Below are 14,811 nucleotides of genomic sequence, written 5' to 3'. Positions count from 1 at the left end.
AGCAACGGGTCAGGGGCCTCGCTGAGTGTCCGTGAGGCTGCCGCTCAGAATCGTAGATCTCCTTGTTTGTGTGCTCAGGGTTTTTCCTCTCCCGGTTCCTCCACATCCTTGTTCGCCTCCCCCCGCCCCCCGCCCTGTTTTACGTGAGGTTCCCTCCTGGGCTGGGGCAGGGGGGAGGAGGGGCAGCCCCAGGCGCATGGCGGGGAGCACTCTGAGCCTGTCCCTGCTTCCTGCAGGTTCGCCATGGAGCCCTTCTGTCTGCTCCTCCTGGCAGGTGTTAGCCTGCCTTTCGCCAAGGCTCTCAAGGGCAACGAGACCACCCCAGCGGAGAGCAACTCGACCTCTACGACCGCAGGTGAGGACCCGGCTGCCTGCCGCTCACCTGCCCTTGCCATCCCCCACCCTCCTGGTAGGGTCTCAAGACCGGGGGTGATGACCCCGCTGGGGGAGGAGAAGGAGCATCGAACACGGAACGCCTCTCAAAAGCAGGCTGGCCGCACGAGCCAGTTGTTGGGAATTTGACCAGAACAAAGCTTAGCATTCGGGGGGCGGCAAACACCACCCCGTGCTCAGAGTCGGAATCGGCTTCGGCGGGAAGCGGGGGAGCAGGGGTTCGCAGCCCCGACCCCGCCGTGGGGAGCCGATTCAAGCGATCCTCAACAAATGTGGACGTGGACGAGTGCCTAGGGGATAGTTAGGCACTGACATGGCAGTTGATCCAGTCAAGAAATCAGTGTGAGTCCTTTCAGGCATGATGTTGGTACCTTGGCTGGAGGCACGTTTTTAAAAGAAGAGTCCACGCGTGTCTAGGGATGCATGTTGAAGTCCTTCCGAGGGAGGCAACCCTCCCTCCGGGAGCCGCTTGAGAAAGAGCCCCTGGGGAGCAGGAGGTAGGCGGGGCCATAGGCCGACCCAGCCGCCTGGTCCCCATCAGAAAGTCGGTGGCAGATACGTGGGGGTCACCGCTCCACGCTCCCGCCTCAGTGGAAGAAGCCAGACACGAGACCACGTGTTGTGTGATCTCCCTTGATAGGAAATGCCCGGAATAGTCAGGGTGACGGAGGAGAAGGTACCTGAGTGCTTGGCCGGGCTGGTGGGGGCGGGGGGGGGGGGTGGCAAAGGCCAGGTGACCTCAGGTGGACGAAAGGTGGACGGGAAGATTCTAAAACTGGATTGTGGTGGCAGTGGCACAACTAGGAATTAACTAAAAATCATTGGATCTGCTGCTTAAAACGGGTGGGTTCTGTGGAATGTAGATTTGGCGTCACGGAGTTGAACTAAAGGCCGTGCGAAGCTGACGGGAAGGGGAGGAGAAGCGGCAGAGAGAGCAGGGGCTCTTGAATCACGTGACCCTTGTTCGGCTCCCGCTGACCTGGCCAGGTGACCTGGAGTAAGTTCCTGAACCTCTTCGGGTCTCAGTATCCCCATCTGTGAGTCGGAGGTAATAACAGTGCCTCCTTTTCGCAACGCTGTGGGCATTAACGAGACCGCCGAGCTGGGTACGGAGGCTCGTCTACGTGGGCCACTGCTGTGGATGGCTGGACAATGTGTCGGGGGAGGCCCGTCACCCCGCCAGTCGCTTACAGCCCGGAAACGCGGCCTTTCAATGTCCCTTGATATCTCTTTCTTGGATGTGTGCCCAACTGATGAGTTCAGGGTCCCCAAGGACTAGGCCCGGACTCCCTGGGCAACCCCACACGCCTCCCTGGGAGACCAGAGGCCGTCTGTAGCTGCCAGCTCTGTCCCCTGGCCGGCTTAGTAGGAGCCCGTAACCAGCAAGGCCTGGTCCCTTGAGTCGGTATCACGGCCTGTTGCCAGTCCCTACACGCCTGCCCTGTCCCTTCCCTGTCCATCCCCCAAGACTCCCAGGCATAAAACTCAAGGCATCTCGGATAAGGCATCACTTGGTGTATCGGTTAGTGTTCTCCAGAGAAACAGAATCAGTAAGACATGTGCTTATACTTTCATTTATATCTGTATCTGTATCTATGTCTGTATTTATATTTATTATAAGGAACAGGGTCACAGGACTGTTAGGGTTGTTGAGTCCAAAATCCGCAGGGCCAGGGAGCCGGTTTGAGCTCGAAGGCCGGCAGGCTGCAGCTGCAGAACCGGAAAGAGTGATGTCCCAGTTGGAAGGCAGTGAGGGAGGAAGGATTCCCTGTTACTCACAAAAGGCCCAGCCTTTTTGGTCTCTGCAGGCCTTCGACTGATTGGGTGAGGCCCACCCACAGTGGAGCGTGGGGAGGCGTGTAATCTTTTCAGAGACTACCAATCTAAATGCTGAATCTCATCCTAACAGCACCCGTTGGACCACGTATCTGAAACCCCGTGGCTCAGCTAGGTTGGCATTCAGCATCACACTTGATTGTCACAAGGCGCTGGGTAAACAAAAATTACCAACTTCCTTCCAGAAGAAAAAGCTTGAGTGAGATAATTAGAAGTGCCCCATTCGGGCTGGGATCAGGGACTCAACCCCCATGCAGCTCAAGGGCCTTACGTGATTTTCTGAGCCCAGACCCGTGACCTACAAATGCACCCTTGGCCCCCAAGAGAAGGGCGGAGTAGGGCTCAAGTCACTGGTGCCAGATCCCAGAGAGGACGGCCGGAGCAGCCCTGTCCTCACATTGCCAGCCGGAGAAATCCAGAACTGCAAAACAGGAAAGACAGGAGCCCCTAGCAGATCGAAGCTGCATTTGTTATTGTCCTCATGTACGTTTTTCACATGTTTTAAAATATGTATTTATTTTTGAGAAAGAGAGAGACACACACAGAGGGCGAGCGGGGGAGGGGCAGAGAGAGGCGGGGACACAGAATCCCAAGCAGGCTCCAGGCTCCGAGCTGTCAGCACAGAGCCCGACGCGGGGCTCAAACTCGCAGACCGCGAGATCATGACCTGAGCCGAAGTTGGATGCTTCACCAACTGAGCCACCCAGGTGGCCCGTGTCACTGTCCTCATCTCAAGCAGGGCCCCTGGGTGCTGGGTCCCTGGTGCTGTTCCACAGCCTGGGACCCTGCAGACCTGCCCCGAGGACGGTGTGTCCCGATTCTACCGGGCAGAGCATCGTTTGCCCCAAAGCGGAGAAGCCAGATGAGAGCTGCGTGGGCGTTTCTGCAGCTGGCACCCAGGGCACCGTCAGGGTGACTCAGCCTCACCCCTGGGCCTCTTCGCTTCACTTGGAAAGAAAACGGTTGGCCAGTAAGGTGGCTGTGGGTGTCAGGCGCTCCTCTCGGGGACAGGGAAGCGACCTCGTGCCCCTGAGAACAGATGTGTCCCTCGCGGCTTGTTACACTTTCTGCCCGGGGCTTCACGGCTTTGGCAGTGGCGGCTGGTCACACAACCAGGAGGCAAGTCCACGCTGGCTCCAGTTCAAGGTCTCGGTGACAGCAGGTGGACGGGCTCCACTGGCCTAGAATTCCAGACGGGAGCCTGACCCGCGGGAAGTGCCCTTTGGAACTTTGTTCCCTGAAAGAAGGATCATCTGGTGGGATCACAGCACACTGTCACAGGGTGCCAATAACCGGAAGCCCTGTTTTTGTTCCTTGAACAAAATGTATCAAATAATCATCAAGAGACATTCCTTTACGCAGGAGTTGAAGGTAAATACTCACAAACAGTACAATTAAATGCTGTTGTCCGTATTACAGGAAGGCTTCCTAAAAATTAACAGAAAGAAATTAGTAGGAAGAAATTGATAGAAGAAAAAGACAGCCCAGTAGGAAAGTGGCAAAGCAAACATATATGACCAAGCAACGTGCAAATATCCAGTTGATCGTTTTATTAATCACGAAATGATGCTTTCCTCTGTAGAAAGTAGGGAAAGGCAGGTTGCAGTGGTATTATTTTATTTAGCTGTTTGGCAAAATTTAAAAGGATTGCTCACAGCCAGGGGGGACCAGCTCCGTCATCCAGTCTAGGTAAGCACGGACGCTGGAAACTTCGCAGGGGGCAACTTGGCAGTTTCTATGACGATTTAATGTGTGTGCCCACTGACGCACAAAGTGTCCTTCTGGAGCTTTCTACGGAAGCACTTTTAAGATACCCGGGGAGAAAGATACACGATGTAAAATCGTAAGTAACAGAAAAAAAAAAAAAAAGCTGGAAAGAACCTAAATGTCCGTCGAAATCTCGGGTTGTTCAGAAAGTGGAAGTCTAAGCAGCCGTTAAGCAGGATGAAGAGGCCGGCGTGTGCTGACCCAGAGGCTCGCCAAGACAGACGACCGCGCGACAGGGCCGAGCCACGGAGCCGGCCCCATAGAGGACGGCGTCCGTTTTTGTTGCCGTTGCTGTGTTTTCACACTCCGCTTGGCCTAGGGGACACGGCCCAGCCCGCAGAGCTTTTTTTCTGGACCATTTTGTTTTACAAAATGGCATTTAGGTTGAATTACTTATCAGAATTTAAAAATCAGATACGTTTTACAATAGCTACGAGTTTCTTCTTTTTGGCAAAGCCGGGAGAACTGGTCGGTGTGGGGGGCCCACCTTCCGCTTGACCTCAGCGGGGCCGCCCCTGCAGACGGGGCACGGACTCCCCAGTTCTCCCAGCCCCGCCAGGCCTGCCGGCCCCTGAGTGATCTTACCTGTTCTCTGCCCCCTCCCCCCCCCGCACCCCGAGAACAGAGGCAGCTGCTGACATTTGTCCCGATTCTGCCCATGCACACGGCCCTGCGCTGGGGCCTCGAGTCATTCAGCCTGGTCCTCAAGAGCACACTGTGGAAAGCCCACATCTGTAACTGTAGCCTCTGAGCCTGGAGGCTGGACCCTGGAGCCTCCTGATGAGGCCCCCCAGAGATGGGCTGTCTGTGGCCCAGGTGCCCGTCAAGGCTCCGGGTAGTGCCCACACCCTCAGCCAGGTGCAACCAGCCCTCGGACCGGGCTGCTCACCACTCGGTCACTGCCAAGATGGACGCTGGCCTGGGGCAGCCGAGGTCTGCGCAAATGCAGAAGTGGGGGGCGAGAGAAGGGCACCCGCCTGTGCCCTGTGGTTGCATTTGGCAGGGCAGGGATGGACCCCAGTCGGGGAGTGGAACACCCAGGCCCCCGCCGCCCCCCGGGGTCAGGCATCTCCCCACCAGCCCGGCCTTGAGTTTGCTGCAAGGGCCTGGCAGAGCAGGGCGGGGCCTCCGTGGGTGGGCGAGTGTAGAAGCTCCCCCCCCCAAACACTCCCCCCACCGGGTCAGCTCCCCAGGGGAGCTCTGCAGCAGGTAGGGCCAGGGGAGAGGGACTGGGGCACACGCTCTTAGAGGCTCTGCCTGGTGTCGCCCTGGCTTTGCCCTACAACTTGACTTGGGAGGTCCCTGGCCAGATGGGAGAGGCATTGGCTCAGCCTGGAAGGAGGGCGTCTTGTTTGGCCAGGCTTCTGGCATCCGGGGCCACCTCATCCCAGACCAGGTGTCTCTCAGTCAGTGCACCTCTACATCAGACGGTCACTCGAATCAGTAAAAACGGGCGTTTATTAGAAATACGTGCCTTGGCCACTGACGGGTGCCAGAGCCAGTGTGAGGCCCCGGAGGGGGGAGTTGCTTACAACCCGGATGGGGGTGGGAGGGACCTTTAGGATACACGAGGACGGGGTGCCAGGGAGGGAAGCTGCAGGACCGCGGTGCCCCCGCTGGGCTGAGCTATGGGAGGACACAAAGCTATGGGAGGACCATTGTTGTCTTTGAGGAGCGTCCACTGACTCAGAGGGAAGGCGGTCGCCCCCAGGGTCTGTTCATTCCGAGAGAGTAGGGTCTGTGCTTGGAGGCATACAGAGACTCTCTGGGATCCGCAGAAGGGGAGCCAAGCAGGCTTCCTGGAGGAGGGGGCATTCGCGATCTCCCTGGGGGTGGGGACATTTTGGTGAGTGGGAGTCTGGGGAGGCAGGGGCTAAGTCAGAACAGCCAGCCTGTCAGAGCCCCCTCAGAATCTGGGCTTACTGGGCAGGTCCTGGGCAGCCCAAGACAGCTGCCCCTGGTCCAGGGATGTGGGTCCTTCTGAATGAGGAAAGTCAGCCTGGACCCGTAGGATCGGGAGCTCGAAGCTTCAGGGGACCTGGTCGTGGCCTGGCCACAGACCTCCACCCAGCCCACGGGCCAGGCCGCACCCCCATTGCCCTGAGCTCCTGCCTGGCCCTGGCAGCTCCCCACGCTGTCCCCAGAACAGCAGGGCATCTGACCCTCCACCCTCTTCCACCTCCCTGGTGCCCCGGACCCCGGGGAAACAGGTTCCGTGAGGGGGGCGGGGAGCTCCCTGTCGCGCCTTCACTGCCCCTCGGCCCTCACCAGGGTCAAAGTCACCGGCCCCTCAGTTCACGCTCTGTCCCCCGTGTCTCATCTCATCAGTGGTGAGAGCACAAGGCACCGGGCGGTGGCCTGCTTTGCCGACGGGGAAGCGTGGTCTGGTGCTGGGGCTCCTTCCTCGCCCAAACCCCCTTTCCCCTTCGTCTGAGTCCCATCGTGATGGGGACCGGCTCTGCCCGCAGGCCCTCCGGACCCCCGCGCGTCCCAGCCCCTGCTGGCCTGGCTGCTGCTGCCTCTGCTGCTGTTAGTCGTCTCCCTCCTCCTCGCCGCCTACTTCTTCAGGTAGGAGTGTCCCCGGGGCGCGGGCGGACTTGCCCCGACCAGCTCTGATGAGGAAATGATCTCCTCCAGGCCGCACTGTGGGTGTGGGCCCAGGCAGAGGGCGGCAGGGCTGGGGACCGGAGGGGCCGGGGACGAGCGGGGCTGGCGACCCGGGGCCGGCGTGGCAGGGTCCAGCCATGAGCGGCAGGAAGAGCTTCTCCAGGCTCACCTGGTGGGTATCCTTGCGCAAGAGCCCCGCGTCCCGGGGACCTTCCCTGTGCCCGAGGCTAACCAGTCTGTGTCTCGAAGGTTCAGGAAGCAGAGGAAAGCCGTGGTCAGCGCCAATGACAAGAAGGTGCCCAACGGAATCCTGGAAGAACAAGGTACCCTGCGGGGCCGGGGGGCCGGCGGGGGGGGGGGGGGGCGCCGGGAGGGTTTGCTGGGGGCTGTCGTCCGCCTCTTATTTGCAACATTAAACCCCTTCGCCTTTGAGACTTGGGTCTCCCTTTACCTGGTGTAATGCTGGCGTTTGCGATGGTAGAATGTTACCGTTTCAAAACTTTTCTCCTTTCCCTCGGCTATGAAACAGACATTGGAGACTTTCCGTTTGTGGCTTTGTTGGGAACGCTGTTCACATCCTGTCCTGTTGACAGGGTTTTGACGTGTGACAGTTTTCAGGAAGCCCTTTAAAATCACCCTAGGATGAGACAGCCTGGTTCATGCTCTAAAGGGCTCCCCTGAAATTCGCACCGTCTTCGGATCTTGACGCTGGAAGAGAGCTGATCCGCCAACGTGTGAGGCAGGGATGGTCCCCGTGGAGGGCATTCCCAGCCTTGTCTTTCGGGCTCTGGGCTCAGTTCCGTGCCTCAATGCTACTTACAAGGCACACTGTTTCTTTTGCCCACAAGTGCAGGTGGCTGAGAAAGTTCTGTGAGGCAGAGACTTTCAGAATGATTGGTTCACACCAGTGACTGTAACTTCCTCTAGTCAGCTTGCTACCTAATAGTTCCATGGTTTGGGGGAGCAAACATACCGTCAGCCTTCAAACAGAATTGCAGAATCGGCCCCCAGATAATAAAAAAGAACGTCAGCCCCAAAGGACCCAGCAAGGGGCTGGAGGGCAGTCCTGGGGTGCTGGCGGGACCTGAACGTCACCGAGAACCTCGTTCGGTGCTGCTGTGGCCTGCGGGCGCCTCCTTCCTGCCCCAGCTCGCTCCCTGCACGTTTCAACAGCCCTGAAAGGGAGGGAAGAAGGTGTGGCCGGCGAGGCCCAGAGGCCCAGCCAGACTCACTCTGACGCGTCTGCTCTCAGAGGAGCGAGCCCTGCGAGGAGTTCTTGGCTGGGCTTCAGAAAGGCTCTGCAGGTGGGGACAGGCCCTTTGCAGGAGTGACAGCAGAGTGTTCATGTGGACTTTGTCAAGAGTATCAGTCACGTTGCAGGAAGAGAAGCCCCTGCCAGCGATCTCTCCTTTTGTCTCACTCTGAGTTGATGGAAGGATCTCTCCTGAGGCCCGTCCTCGTTGTCAGTGCCTCCCTGCCCACTCCCCGCAAAGCAGGGATGGTTTCTCTCTCTCTCTCTCTCTCTCTCTTTAAACATTTATTTATTTGAGGGGGGAGGGGCAGAGAGAGAGGGAGACCCAGAATCCGAAGCAGGCTCCAGGCTCTGAGCCGTCAGCACAGAGCCCGACGCGGGGCTCGAACCCACGAACCACGAGATCATGACCTGAGTCGAAGTCAGATGCTTAACTGACTGAGCCACCCAGGAGCCCCCAGGAGGGTTTCTCTTACTACTTGTGGAGCTTGTGGTGTTTCAGCAAGCAGTCTATTTGTCACAAGGAAGACAGGGCTGAGGGAGATGCCTATCCTAACCGATTCCCTGTCTTTCCCACCTGAACCAAAGTTACTCTTCCGTATGGATTAGCGTGCAATCGTTTCTCCCTATTTCAAGCCTGGAAAAGTGAGTTGGAGTGTGAGAGTGCCCGGATCCTTGGTGGAGGGAGCGGGGGCTGGGGGCTGAGCTGGAAGATGAGGTGACTGTGGTTGGTGAGAGTAGGTCACACCGGCCAGAGGGACGCCCCTCTGGTGTGCATGTTATCGCAGGGGGCAGACCTCTGCGCTCAGCTGCGCGGGGCCCCGCTCGGAGAGCACCGTCCACCCTCTGGCTGTGTCATTCCTCCGGGGTGCCGTCGGTCCGTCCGGTTCATGAGTCAGCCATCCGGAAACCTGGCTGAGTGGCCCCCATGTGTCTTCTGGTCCCACAGAGCAGCAAAGAGTGATGCTTCTCAGCAGGTCCCCCTCCGGGCCCAAGAAGTACTTCCCCATCCCCGTGGCGCACCTGGAGGAGGAGATCCGCGTCCGGTCGGCGGATGACTGCAAGCGCTTTCGGGAGGAGTTCAACGTGAGTTTGGAGGTTCCTTGCTGTTCTTGTCGTGGGGTCGGGGCCTGGGAAACGCGGCACCGCATTTCAGGGCACATCGTCCCAAAGACCGCATACACTCGCGTGGGTCACCACACTGTCCCAGAGGGGTTTCTGGACGCCTGGCTTCTCCTGCGAGGTCCACGCACGCCCCTCGTTGCTCATTTGTAAGATGAGACGGTCAAGCGAGAGGCTCCCGAAGGCCTCTTCCAGCGCAGACACTCTGAGTGCCAAGTCCCAAAATCTAGCGTGATAGGGACATGGTGGTCTCCCTGATGTGGAAGACCAGGGCCCGAGCGGGCGGTAGGGTGACAGTTCTGTGTGGAAAGCGGTGGACCCCCCCCCCCCCACCTTCTAACGGGCCTTGGCGACCTCGTGCATCTCGCGGGTGAAGGAAACGTCCCTCTTGCGAACCACCCTCGTGGCATGACTTAAACAGCCGTGGGGCCGCTTGAGGGGCCACGGGCTTCGGTTCGACCTGTGCCCCAGCCTCTCCTTGGCATCACCCAGCTACTGCCGTTCTGGGTGAATCGCCTCTGCGGACCTGGCAACGGCAGCAGCCAACTAGCACGGCTTTAACCAACGGTGACGGTCCCCACGGGAGCAAGCCGATTCCCCCAGCTCTCCACAAAAACCACGAAGGTGCGTCCGTGACGCCTCGCCTCGTGCGATTCGAGTTTTCGTCAATGTCTTGCGAATTGTGACTCCGTTGGATAGACAGAGATTTGGGGGGTGGGGGGAGGAAGAGAGGGAGGCACATGGAGGCGGGGGCAGGTAAGAGAGACACCGGGGACACTCATCTGGGGTCTAGCCGTTCAGTGTTTACCCCTGACCATGTTCCTCGTGAGCTCTGTGCGTCTTTTGCTCACGTCACACGCAGCTGGGTGCTCAGTGTTGAGCCCCAAAGAGAGGCCGGTGACGCTGACCGCGCCTTGCTTAGCCTGCTGCCCCCCCCCCCGGGCCCTGGCACAGGGGCCAACGTCTGGGCAGCCGCCTCCACCGTCTAAGAGGGGCTCTGGGCAGCGGGCCGCATAACCAGCGGCGTGTGGTGTAGCTATTTAATCCAGAGACAGCACTCCAGCAGATGCGTGGCTTTTCACACGGAAGCATCCCGCGAGGGCACGGGAGGTGACGGAGCGTGGCATCGGTACTTTGCTTATTTTTTTAACATGAGCCTCGCCCGCCTTTGCCTTGCTTCCCTTTGTTTCCAACTGTGTCTTCTATTTTGGGGAAATTAGGTCATCTTGAAAGACAGCTCGACGCAGTATTGTTTTGCAATCTGTCAGCCTGGCGAGAGAAGTTCATTCTCCGTGTTCACAGCAACTACCCAAGTTGGCAGCGGTGTGACTTTGTCCCCTCCTGTCTTGTCCTGTTTCCCCTTGTGCTTGGGTTTCCCTGCGTGGACGTGGGTGTCGGCCTTCTGCCAGCAGGAGGACCGTGAGTCAGAACCAGCCGGCTCCGCTGAGATCTCTAAAGTGAGGGCGACTCCAACGCAGCAGGGCTGGAAGTAGGGTCAGGCAGGCGACGCACCTGCCCCAGGCATGAGCAGCTCAGTCGGGAGAAATAGTGTTTCAATTATTCAAAAATATCAAAAAATTTTTGTGTTGTTTGTTTGTTTTGAGACACAGAGAGAGTGGGGAAGGGGCAGAGAGAAAGGGAGACAGAGACAGAGACAGAGAGAGAGAGAGAGAGAGAGAGAGAATCCCATCCAGGCTCTGTGCTGTCTGCATGTCTGCACAGAGCCTGACACGGGGCTCAAACTCATGAACTACGAGATCGTGACCTGAGCCTGAGTCGGATGCTTAACCAACTGAGCCACCCAGATGCCCCCAAAATATCAAAATTAATGCAGGCAATCCATGCCGAACGAAATAGTAAATGAAGACAAGATCATTCCGACTGAGTTCTCCCGCGGTCCCAGGCTCCACCATGAGTTGTCACCCCACCGTCACCCATCCTGGCATTATTTGAAGGTTTGGTATTTTCGACATCATGCCTCAATTTTGAATTTAAAAATTTTTTCAATGTTGCATTTGGATATTATTTTACCTTGATTCCTGGGTTTATGGTGCCACTTCAGATTTTGCCCCCGAAGCAAGTACGTCACCCTTCCTGCCCTGCCCTGCCCTGCCCAGCTGCCCACTGGAGGCCTCCGGGCAGTGAAGGATGAGTAGATATGCAGAGGGAAGGAGGATCTGGTTCCGATGCTGGGGGACCCAGGACAAGCTGCTTGTAGTCTCTGAACCCCAGTTTGTTGCTCTCACCAGTGAGAGCTGGCCCTGTCTTTTTTGTTTGTTTTATTTTTGAGAGAGAGAATGAGAGACAGAGCACGGGCAGGGGAGGGGCAGGGAGAGAGGGAGACACAGAATCTGAAGCAGGCTCCAGGGTCCGAGCTGTCAGCACAGAGACTGACACGGGGCTTGAACCCACGGTCCGTGAGATCACGACCTGAGCCGAAGTCGGACGCTTCACTTGACCCATGCGCTCCTCAGCTGGCTGTGTCTCAAGCCGTGTTTGTGTGGCTTCTGTCTCCTAAGCGCCCTGGAGACTTCCAGGACCCGCCCACTCTTGGCTCTGTGATGACCCCGCTTGAGTTAGACAGCTGTTCCCCTCTTCCTCCTCCTCGCCTGATGTCCTGAGTTCCAGTCCCAGAGACGATGAAAGGGACGGACAAGTCTCAAAACGAGTTTGGACGTTTGTGTATTGCCGACCCAGAGCATCCGTGAGCTGAAGGAGTTTGGCCCTGGGTCACTTCGGTGGCATGGTCGAGGCGTGAATGCTGGCCGGCCTGCCTCTTACCAGCCTGGGGCGCTTGCTTGGTCCATTGATTCCACCTCTGCCTGCCTCGGATCGCTCGCCTGTACCAGAAGGACGCTGCCTGTCCCCGTAGGGTTGTCCGAACACGTAAAAGAGGCAGATGCGTGACCAGCTTCGCCCAGTGTCTGCAGGAGAGGCGTCTGGGGCTGCCATGCTTTTTAGGACGACTCCTGGGGACATCCAGTCTCACAGTCTCCGCCCACCATGATAGAGTGCCATCCCAGCCGAGGCTCTCCCAGGCCCCCCAGTGAAACCCCGGCCAGTGAGTGCCATTCAGGGCAGGAACACCCCCTCCCCAGACAGAGTCTGTCCAGCTCAGGGGCCCTGCCCCAGCCCTAGCATGCGTGTTGTAGAAAGGCGCAGGGGAGGCGTGAGCCAGAACCGACCCCTGGAACATGCTGGACCAGCCCACACCCGGCTGCTCTCTGTTCTTCTCATTGGCTACCACCTGCCCAGCACTGCAGAGCAGGGAGGAAGGGGCAGGGACGTGACCTGTGGCGCCTGTGTGTGCTCACCGAGATGAAATCCCACCTCCAGAAGCAAGCACACCAGCCGACCCTGTTCGGCCAATTTATGTAATCGCACATTCAATCGCCAGGTATTTATTGACCCATCACTACCTGCACGGCTCCCGCTCAGCGCCGTGGGGGTGACCCGGTTGCGGCAGAGCCCTCCCCGGGTGCTGCCCCGTTTCCCCTGTGCCCACTGAGCAGCTCGGAGATTCGAGTCTGCAGGCAGGTTGACAGCGGGACAAAGTGAGGGGTGGCAGTCATTCTGTGCGCTTGGAGACGGAGATACGCCTTCTACACAGAGCACCTGGCCTCACCCCAAGTGGCCCCCCGCGCAGCCCAAAAAGCCGGTATCGCCACCCCAACTTCATATCCCGGGTCTCAGGCCACTGGGGGGGTGGGGCAGAGCTGGGTCCCCCCTCGACACCTAACCCTCCAACCTCCCCACATACCTCACCGTAGCCACCCCACCTTCCGAGGAAGAGGGAGGTTTCTTGGGTTCTTTTTTTCTTTTTCAATTAATCATTTGCATAGATTTTAATTTTTAGAGCCGTTTTAGGCTTAGGGAAAGATTGGGCATAGAGTACAGCGTTCCCCCTTAGCCCACAGTATCCCAAATCAACAGTGTCCCGTGTTCACGCCCTACGTGTGTTCCAAATGAGAACTGATGTTGACTCATTGTCACTAACTGACCGACGTCCAGAGCTGGGGTTCCAGTGTGGTACATTGTGTGGGTTCAGACAAACGCATGACATCATGCGCCCACCATTACAGTATTATACCTCATTTTTATTCTCAGGGGTGAGGACAAAAAAGCTTTCGAGTATAGAAAGAGAGAAGTCTGTAGAATGTTGCCACAGATTCTCTGTTTAGGTTAGGTCCAGAAAATCAGTGTCAAGACAGCTTTGATAAGAACCAGGAATTTTGGGTAGAGAAGGCATTGACCCCAAGGCACCCACCAGGCTCTCTGCCTGTGGCCGTCCAGTTTGGTGAACTGAAAACAAAAGAAAGAGTTCACTGGCTGGCAGGGGCTCAGTCTGTGAGGGAGAAGCCCCCCGCCCCAGAAGAGAGAGGCTCTGGGCACCTGTGGGCGGTGAGTCCGGCCCTCGTGACTCATGGTGTGAATAAGCCTAGGGCCGCTCAGCACTTGTGAGGTCTGTCCCCATCTTCCGGGGACTTCACACTTGAAGAAGGGGAGTCTCGGTGGCCAGCTCCAGGCCAGACTGAAGGTCTCCCCCGGTACCTGCCGCTTGCCAGCCAGGTGAACCTGGACAAATCTCCAGCAGCCTTGGGGGCCAGTTTCCTCATCTGGAAAACAGATGATTCTAGTGTCCTCTTGTAATAGGTGAGTTATGGCCTGGGGCAGGTGACCCGCTTCTCCTCCAGTGCCTGGCACATCTCAGCGGCTTGGTAAATATTGACACTCGTTCCTCGAATTCCAGTGTCCCCTCCCCAGTCCAGTCAACGTTGAGGTTAACTGGGGGGTTCAAAAGGCTCTTTCCCACAGTGCACTGCACAGGGCTTGCCTACGTGCGGAGGGCGTCCCAGCAGCCAGCGAATGCGGGGGGATGCCTAGAATCAGTAGAAGTCAGGGAGCCCAGGGTCAGCCGGGTTCGTGTCCACGGAGCCACACATCAGTCACAGGGTGCTAGCTGCGTCTCACGCCTCGGTGTCTTCATCCGAGGCGGCGGGGGGATAGGGCAGAGTTCCTGAAGCCAGGTGCGCACACAGGACCCCTGGGGATCTTGCGCTGACCCAGGCTGGGGCTGGAGTCCGCGCTTCCCACAAGAGGCCAGCTGGACCTTACCCGCTGGCCCGCGAGCGCGCGCGGCCTCTCAAGCAGGAGGCCCACATCTAAGCTCCTCGAACATCCTCTGCCCATCCCCGAGCCCAGCCCCCCGGGCACAGCTGGCCTCCACAGCCCCTCCGCAAGGTGCCCTTGCTCTGCCCTCTCCTGCTCCAGAGTTCTCCTGTGCTCAGTCTGTAAGTATCCGTGGAGTCCCTGCTCCGGGGCAGGACCTGTGGCTCCCAGGGCTTTGGTGACAGTGCACAGACAAGTCCCCGCCTTCATGCAGCTGAGGGCCCAACGGTGGGGTCGTCACCACGTCCACAGCTCGCTTGGCCCGCTGGCGAGAGCGCCCTGAGGGCAGGCGGGCCTGTGTCTTCCTCACGAGTCTGCCCGGCCCCTGGCACAGCTCGCCGGGCAGGGAGGGCAGTGGACTGCATGTAGTTTGCTCGGCCGGGGTTTCCTTGATTCCTGTACCCGTTAGCGAAGTGGGCGTAAACGCTGTGTTCAGATTCATCACGTTTAGTGCTAACTGTGTATTTTCTTCTAGTCGTTGCCATCTGGACACATACAAGGAACTTTTGAACTGGCCAATAAAGAAGAAAATAGAGAAAAAAACAGATATCCCAACATCCTTCCCAGTAAGACTTTACTTTTTCTGTATGATTGGTAGCGTGTGGAGTAAACTCAACATTCCTTTCTAGCTCCTGGGGACTGTGCCTGTCCGGGCAGTATAACAG

General features: G+C 58.0%; 1 protein-coding gene across 4 annotated transcripts in view; it reads left to right on the top strand.

The window, feature by feature from the left end:
* The first annotated feature begins 236 nt into the window (after positions 1-236).
* PTPRE (protein tyrosine phosphatase receptor type E) overlaps positions 237-14,811 on the top strand; it is a 44,985-nt gene continuing 30,410 nt past the window's right edge. For 2 of the 4 annotated variants that reach the window (XM_030334466.1, XM_030334465.1), the window contains exons 1-3: positions 6,526-6,926; positions 8,805-8,941; positions 14,622-14,712. In XM_030334466.1, the coding sequence (XP_030190326.1) occupies positions 6,620-6,926; positions 8,805-8,941; positions 14,622-14,712 (535 nt within the window). In that variant the 5' untranslated portion in view covers positions 6,526-6,619. Of the gene's footprint in view, positions 356-6,464; positions 6,927-8,804; positions 8,942-14,621; positions 14,713-14,811 lie in introns of those variants that run through there. The other 2 variants (XM_030334467.1, XM_030334468.1) reach the window with 2 other exon arrangements.

This window comes from Lynx canadensis, chromosome D2, assembly GCF_007474595.2.
Source record: "Lynx canadensis isolate LIC74 chromosome D2, mLynCan4.pri.v2, whole genome shotgun sequence".
Classification (NCBI taxonomy): Eukaryota; Metazoa; Chordata; class Mammalia; order Carnivora; family Felidae; genus Lynx; species Lynx canadensis.
This window is presented reverse-complemented; position numbering and strand designations above follow the sequence as displayed.